This window comes from Otolemur garnettii, unplaced genomic scaffold (assembly GCF_000181295.1).
Source record: "Otolemur garnettii isolate 467f Iridium unplaced genomic scaffold, OtoGar3 scaffold00177, whole genome shotgun sequence".
NCBI classification, from domain to species: Eukaryota; Metazoa; Chordata; class Mammalia; order Primates; family Galagidae; genus Otolemur; species Otolemur garnettii.
This window is the reverse complement of record NW_003852572.1, coordinates 304,332-312,238: the sequence shown is the minus strand read 5'-3', so window position 1 is coordinate 312,238 and position 7,907 is coordinate 304,332. Positions and strand designations below refer to the sequence as shown.

The window sequence follows — 7,907 nt, the reverse complement described above, 5'->3', positions numbered from 1 at the left end:
TTCTTAAGAGACTTTTCTTGACAGTTAAGGTTACTTTTTTTGGGAAAATAATTTTCAGTGTTACTGACTTAATAGTCTTGTCTTACAAGTTACGCTGGCAACCAATTAAATACACAGATTTATAAAGTTAGAAAATGCAAATTTTACAAAAGAACAGAAAAACTTAACTTTGAACTCAATTGTGAAAAATCACGTACACTGTGAAACAAATAATATACAAACTTTTATTCAAAGGTAATTCAAGAAAGACATGTTTTAGTCACTTTTAAAGTGAGATTAATTGAAGATCTTAGAAAAACTGTATCTGATCAACACACATGGCTACTCACAGAAAGTTCTCTCTTCTGTTAATAGCAGCTAAATTTATACACACAGAAAAATTCTTAAAACCATGCAAATTCAGTTGAATTCCATACATTCATTATATTCATCATAAACCTGCAGTAATGTTCATGCCAAAGTGTTACTTCAAGAAAAAAATTTAAAATACACACCAAAACATGACCAAGATTAAACTAAAGAAAATAAATTAGCATAATTTATATTTTATTTTAAAAAGTTTGGCATCACACATATTCAAGTGTGTTACACCATGTTCATTCCTCAGAAGTGGCATTTTAAAGTGTTAAGCATTGTTAAATATCAAAAAATACAACTCTGTTTTACAATGTAGTACTGGCATTAATTCAAAGTACTGTGCCAATTATAAATAGTATAATCAAGTTTCAAACATCTTTTCAAACATATTTAAAGGAAAGCATATAGACACACATTTATATGCACACAATTTATTCATGTAATCAAAGATATTTTATAAAAGCAAATGGTTTTATCCCTCAACTACTTTGTATACTTACGTAGATTTTAATACCTGTCGATTTTCAATTCCTGGGTATATTTTCAGGAAAAGAAATGAAGATAAAATTTAATTTTACAAGAACACACATTCTTTTATCTTATCCTTCTTCACAAAATAATCCATAGTCATTCAAGGTTGAAAAGAACTGTTCTTTATGAAAGCAAATGTATCTAAAGACTACAGAGTGAGTCCCACAGTCAGAGTGTCATGAAAATTCAGTCAGCTGCTGCTCAATGCAGAAAAAGCCTACACGGTGCTTCTACCAAAAATAATCTTCAATATCTGAGGCCTATAAAGGCAGATGATCTCATCTTCTGCTGAGACTTAAAGTGCAGCTCCAAGTGGAGAAGTGCCAGACCTTCAGTCACTTCAGAAATACTTGTCGAAGCCTGTTTCTCATGTATAAGTATGCCAGAAAAATGTCCTTGAGGCTCATAGTGGCTTATCAATAACTGTGACTCCTGAACAAAGAAATGAAGAAATAAAACAAGTCACAGGCAGCATTCTGAATCTCTCAGAAAACATTACATTCTTTACTCCATAGCACAGGGACTGGAGAAGTCAGTATGTTTTGGAGTCACTTCTTAAATTTTAGTAGTACTATCATTTAAATCTAAATGACAGTGAAATCTGTTGAGTTACGGTCCAGGACTACATCAGACTAATCCAGAACTAGTCTTTTGCTCTTCATAGTTACAATTTGGAAAATATAATTTTAATGAGAATAGCAACATTCATTTAGGTGTTAATACCCCTCAAGAGGGCACAAAGATACTGTTGAGGATGATGTTCACTCTCTGTCTGGTAGTGGCTTCCTGGGTATATGTGTGTCCAAAATAGTAAGACTGCACACTTTAAATATGCAGTTGACTCTTGAAAAACAGAGGAGGGTTAAGGGTGCCAACACCCCCACCCCACCCGCCTACCCTCGGTTTGAAAATTCCCATTAAGTTCTGATTCGTAATTGCCAGGTCATGGAAGAAGCCCAAGTGCCCATCGATCCACAAATGGATCAATAAACTGTGGTATATGTACACCATGGAATACTATGCAGCCCTAAAGAAAAATGGAGACTTTACCTCCTTCATGTTTACGTGGATGGAACTGGAAAATGTTCTTCTTAGCAAAGTATCACAAAAATGGAAGAAAAAGTATCCAATGTACTCAGCCCTTTTATGAAACTAATTTATAGCTCTCAAATGAAAGCTACAACTTAATTCTAGCCTAAGAATATGGGGAGGGGGTGGGAAAGGGGAGGGGAGAAGGGTGGCTGGGTGGTGGGAGTTTGATTGGAAAGATCACCTATATGGTCTGTCTAACAAGGGTATAAGTGAACTTTTCCAGAACTAGAGTATAAATGTTTTAACACAATAACTAAGTAAATGACAAAGTCTATGTTAACCAGCTTGATGAAAGTATTTCAAATTGTATATGAAAACACTACACTGTACCCCATGTTTGCATTAATGTATACAGCTATCATTTAATAAAAAAATAAATAAATAAAAAGTTCTGACTCCCCTAAAATTTAACTACTAATAGCCTGCTGTTGACCAGAAATGACAAACAGTTGATTAACATATATTAATATATATTATTCTATTATTCACGTTGTGAGGTGGTTTTTTTTTTTTTTTAGGTAGTGCACTCTGTCACTCTGGATAGAGTACAGATTGCTTTAGGCCTCAGAACCCTGGTCCAAAGCAATCTTCCTGCCTCAGCCTCCTGAGTACCTGGAACTATATATTTTTAGTAGACACAGGGGTCTCACTCTTGCTTAGGCTGGTCTCAAACTCCTGAGCTGAAGGGATCCTCCCATGTCAGCCTCCCAGAGTACTAGGAATACAGGCCTGAGCCACCGCACCTGGCCTGTTGTATGTGTTATATGTTTACTACATTCTGGCCATAACATAATCTAAGCTGGAGAAAAGAAAACATTAAGAAAATCAAAAGGAGAGAAACACATTCACTATTTGTTAAGGGGAACTAGATCATGAGAAAGTTCACCATCCTCATAATCATCACAAGTAAACAGGCTGAGGGGGAGGAGTCAGAGTCGGTCTTGCTGTCTCTGGGGGGTGGCGAAGGCAGGAGAGGCAGGCACCTGTGTGTAACTCCACAGAAAGGCACTGTAGTTTCAGCATGTCTCTACGATACCAATCCTTCTTCCACTTTCTTTAGTTTCAGTGCACGTATCATGGAAGGGTCCAAGTCATAAGAGGTCAAAGGCAGCCTGAATGTGGGCCTCTGTTAGGGGCCTGACATCAGCTGTTCCTGGCACTGCTGCCCCCTCCATCTCCATCTCTGACTTGGAAGCATCTCCACCAACTCCTCTTCTCTTAATTCCTCTGGTGTGAGGTCTATTAGTTCTTGAATTTTTCTCCAAAATTCACATCTTGAAACACTTCACCCCTCACTTTGTGCCACAGCCACAACCTCGTTCATTATTTCCTTGACTCTAAATCCTGTGAAGTCACATACCACATGTGGACACAGTTTTCTCCAGCAGTTTTGTTTTTAGAGACAGTCTCACTTTGTCACTCTCCACAGAGTACCGTGGAGTCATACCTTACAGCAACCCTGCAACTCTTAGGCTCAAGCAATTCCTTGCCTCAGTCCCCCATGTACCTGGGACTACGGGCGCCACAAGGCCTGGCTGTTTTTAGAGATGGGGTCTTGCTCTTGCTCAGGCTGGTCTTGAACTCCTAAACTCAGGCAATCCACCGGCCTTAGCTTCCCAGAGGCTAGGATTTACAGGCCTGAGCCACCATTCCTGGCCACCAGCAGAAATTGATTATTTTAGGATTGATGACTTTCACTGCTATTCTCATAACAATGGTGGCACTCAATGGTGTAACCTTTCCCGACTTTCATGACTATTGTCTTTTTGGAGTTCTATTCCATAGCACTGACAATCCTTTTCATAGAGTGCCCTGTGTACTAAGCCTTACAGGTCCTTATGACCTTCTGACCTGGAGACTGGATTCCATACGCTGTGTTTGGGAACAAGTGAGCCACTTCAGGGCCTTCAGTGTTGAGCTCACGGGGTTCTGGGCAGCAGGGGCATTGCCCAGTATCAAAAGAACTGTAAAAAGGGCGTGCCTTATCAGCGAAGCGCCTCCGGACATCAAAAACAAAGCGCTAAGGGAACTAATACAGAGAAGGGGTTCAAGTAGACCACTGGTGGCTGGCATCTCTCTTTTTCCATCAAGGCTCGGGGGCGAGCAGCTTCATAAACAAGGACCACCCTGGCCCTAAGACGACTGCTTGTGCACAAACAGCAGAGCCTCAAATCCTGGCTCTCCCTTCTCTTCCTTACCAATAATGCTCTCTGAGGCATTTCCCCTAGAAAAAGAGCTGCCTGTCTGCCCCTAAAAACCTGCTTAGGAACATACCCTTTCTTCTCAGTGACTTTCTTAACTCAGCTGCTGCCTCTCAGCTGACAAAAGCTGTTTCTGTTATCTTGACATTTCTAAAGTCAAACCTCTTTCTAAAATTACCACGTGATCCTTTGCCAGCATTAACTGTCCAACTTTAGACGCTCGCCTTCATTTTGCTTTAAGTTGTCATATAATGACTTTGTTTCTGCCTCAAATCACATCAGAGTCTATAGGTATGCTTTTCTCACAGCAATCCTGTACACATAAAAGCTGTGCTTTCAATACGAAATCAAAAGGTGTAAAGTTTTCGTGCCTGCTGGCCTAGGACAGCTATGGTTTACGTATTTCCTTTCCTTTTTCATAATCATCCTTACCCTAGATTCATTTATCTGGAAGTGGTGGCAACTACTGCTCAATCTACAGCACATATCAAGCAATTCAACTTTTTCTGGTAACATCATGACTTTTCCCTGGTTCATGAAAATATTTCCAGCATCACTAGTAGCCTTTCATATAGGTCCCACAATGTTATTCAAGATTTCATGGTATTGTATTAAACACAATGAAAAATACGCCAGAACTGTAGGAGACGGCTTTTATTGTGACAGGCAATTTGCTGCAGAAATGAACTGCTCACTCAGAGCTCAGCACACCATGCTCCAAGCAGACGCTCAGACACTCACGGCACCTGAGCTCAGCTCCACACCATGCTCCAAGCAGACACTCAGACACTCGCGGCACCTGAGCTCAGCACCACACCGCGCTCCAAGCAGACACTCAGACACTCGCGGCACCTGAGCTCAGCTCCACACCATGCTCCAAGTAGACACTCAGACACTCGCGGCACCTGAGCTCAGCCCCACAGCAGCACGATGCAGCTGTGGATTACTACAATGCCACAGCCTTCAGTACAGCTGCTTTATGTAGTGAGGATTTAATGCTGCACTTGTTCACGTTTCTCTCAACTGCAAATGGTGCTGTGCGCAACCTCTTAAGTGTTTGTGTAGGTTAAGTTTTGACAAATTTTAACTTTTTAAAATAGATTTGTACACATTGTATGGTAGTAAATGATGAAATAAACCTTTATCTACATATATTTTATGCATTCATGATATACGTTACTTTTCCTTAATTTTTTCAATACTTCTAGGCTACGCGGTTTGTCTCGTTTTGCAAATTGTACCAAATCTCCAAAAATTCTTCAATATACAGAGGTGGTCAACATAAGGAACCAGGCCTGCTGTGCTGACTTAACCATTGTATTTATTAGAAAGTATTATCATTACTCTAAGAAAATGGACCTAAAGTGATGTTTTATAATTCAACCAATGCTTAAGAAAGAAATATCACTCCACAGCATGTCCGTTAGGCCGTCGCAGGGAGCCTGTTTATGGGGGCTGCAGGAATCCCACAGTTTGGACATGTGAGGAATCAGAGCCTGGCTGCGTGACGCCTCGCTACTACACGCAGATTTTAGTGATATTATCTTTTTTATGCGATTCTATACTGCAAAGATTTGGGATTTGAACACAAATGACTGTGGAATGACAAAAGAATAGCGGTGCTTTACTTAATATACCAGCCCATGTTAATTATTTTAAACATTAAGATAGAAAATATACAATAAAAAAAAAAAAAAACATTTTTCTCGTAACAAAAACCTTTAACATGAACTCAGACATGTGACCATCTGTACCGTAATACAAGACCCTGGGCAGCGAGGGTGGTTACCTGCATAGCTTCTTCCTGTGCTCATACATGACGACACAACTGTCCATTTATCAGTTGTTGGGTTATAATATTCTACGGATGCCAAGTTACAGGAGCCATCATCTCCTCCAACAACATACAACAGACCATTAACTGCACAAACGCCTTTAAAAAATGATAGAGAAAACAATTATTTTTACAATCTGGATGAATGAGAGCACGAACACATGTCTGAGGCAGAGACACCTATCTCCTTCAAGGAGCAGAGGAGAAGGCAGCAGCACATGGAGACTGCCGTGTGAGCAGCAGGTGTTGTATGTGTGCGTCACTCTGTTTAATTTTCACAACAATTTCACTTTATAGGCTAGAAACAATTTTCATCCACATTTTACTAAAAAAAAAAAAAAAATTAATAGTCAAAAAAGTGTAGTAACTCTCCCAAAGTCAGCTTTTTAAGGAATCCTAAGGAAAAAAAATCTATTAGCAGCAGCAAGTAAAAAAAATTCTTAATTTTAATTACTATAGTGAATGGTTAACTATTTTATTTCCTTTAAAAGGGGAGAAAAATAGTATTTATTTATTAGAATAACTCAGTTCTTTTATACTAGAAAAGTATAAAGAGAAAAGATCACCACTGATCCTATATCACTTAGAATAATAACCATCAAAATTATGATTCCCATTCTGGCTAACGTCTCTCTACACGTAAATACTCAAACACTTCCTTTCTCAATCCCAAAGTAGCTCACACTTTATTACTTACCCACTTCTGCCAAATACACCTTGTATATTTCTTCAAGTTAAAAATACAACTGTGTATAATTTTTAATGTATTTTAATAGCATTCCACGATGATACTATCATAATTTATTTAATCATCCTTTACTGAGGGATATTTGGTTATTTTTTGCTTTGCACTTATCGATGATATTGCAATAAATAAGAGTCCTCTGCATACTTTTCTGGATACTTGTGCAATTATTTTTCACTATAAATTAGTGGAAAGAAATCTGCTGAATCAAATGATGGACATCTTTTAAAAGCTCATTATTTCAATTTAATATTCTTTCTGTGGATGAATGGATTAAGTGCAAAAATAAAGTATATTTAATATCCTAAGAAGGTTCAGTGCTATTATGAACTCTTATTAGAAGGCTCTGGGCTTCGTACTTTACTTGTAGACAATTTTCCTAACAGAATTAACAGACGTCTGTGGATCTTTAATATAGGTTTATTGATAATTTATATTTGTACATATTTGTGGGGAATGTCTGATATTTTATTAAATGCTTTTAGACTCTTAACATAATGAAATAAGCCCAAACGTCTCTACTAAAAAATTCTATACTCTGTTCTGTGCAAAAGGTGTGGATTTTTCTTTATTTTATTGAAACTCAATAGTTTTTCTACTCTAGTTTCTTGACAGAAAACAAACTCATACCATTTTAAATGGTAGTTCAAATACTAGTAGCAAAAACTGCCAACCGAGTGCCCAAAGCTGTGATATGTGTGTGCAAGTCTCTAGTCCAGCCCCCTGCCGGACAGCACAGGACTGTGACAGACACCCCCATCCCCAAATGGCCTGCTATGACAGAGAGAATGAGGAAGGAGTACACGTCTTCCTGAAGAGCTTTCCCACTTACATCTACAAGGGCTCACAGATTAGAGTGATCCACTGGAGCTGGGGAGGTCAGTCCCTACATGCATCTGAATTTATTAGCTATGCATCCAAAAGACACCAATTCTACTAATTCACAACAGATTCCCTTTAGGCAGACAGGAGACAAACCTTTCTGCTAGAGAGATGCACTTTCCCTATACTTACAGCCTATTACAGATGTGGTACGTAGCACAAGGCTGTATAGAGTCTAATTCCAATTTACTTCATCTTTGCTCTAATTAACGTCATAACTAAACATACTTATGAAAAGTTTTGAAATCTGACTTATAAGTTGCTT

The 7,907-nt window shown here is 38.6% G+C and overlaps 1 protein-coding gene across 3 annotated transcripts in view; it reads right to left on the bottom strand.

Moving 5' to 3' along the window:
• Nucleotides 1-204: 204 nt before the first annotated feature.
• Nucleotides 205-7,907, bottom strand: part of KLHL2 (kelch like family member 2) — a 115,915-nt gene continuing 108,212 nt past the window's right edge. For all 3 annotated transcript variants that reach the window (XM_023519472.1, XM_023519473.1, XM_023519474.1), the window contains 2 exons: nt 5,971-6,114; nt 205-1,320 (listed from right to left, as the gene is read on the bottom strand). In XM_023519472.1, the coding sequence (XP_023375240.1) occupies nt 1,292-1,320; nt 5,971-6,114 (173 nt within the window). In that variant the 3' untranslated portion in view covers nt 205-1,291. The remainder of the gene's footprint in view (nt 1,321-5,970; nt 6,115-7,907) is intronic.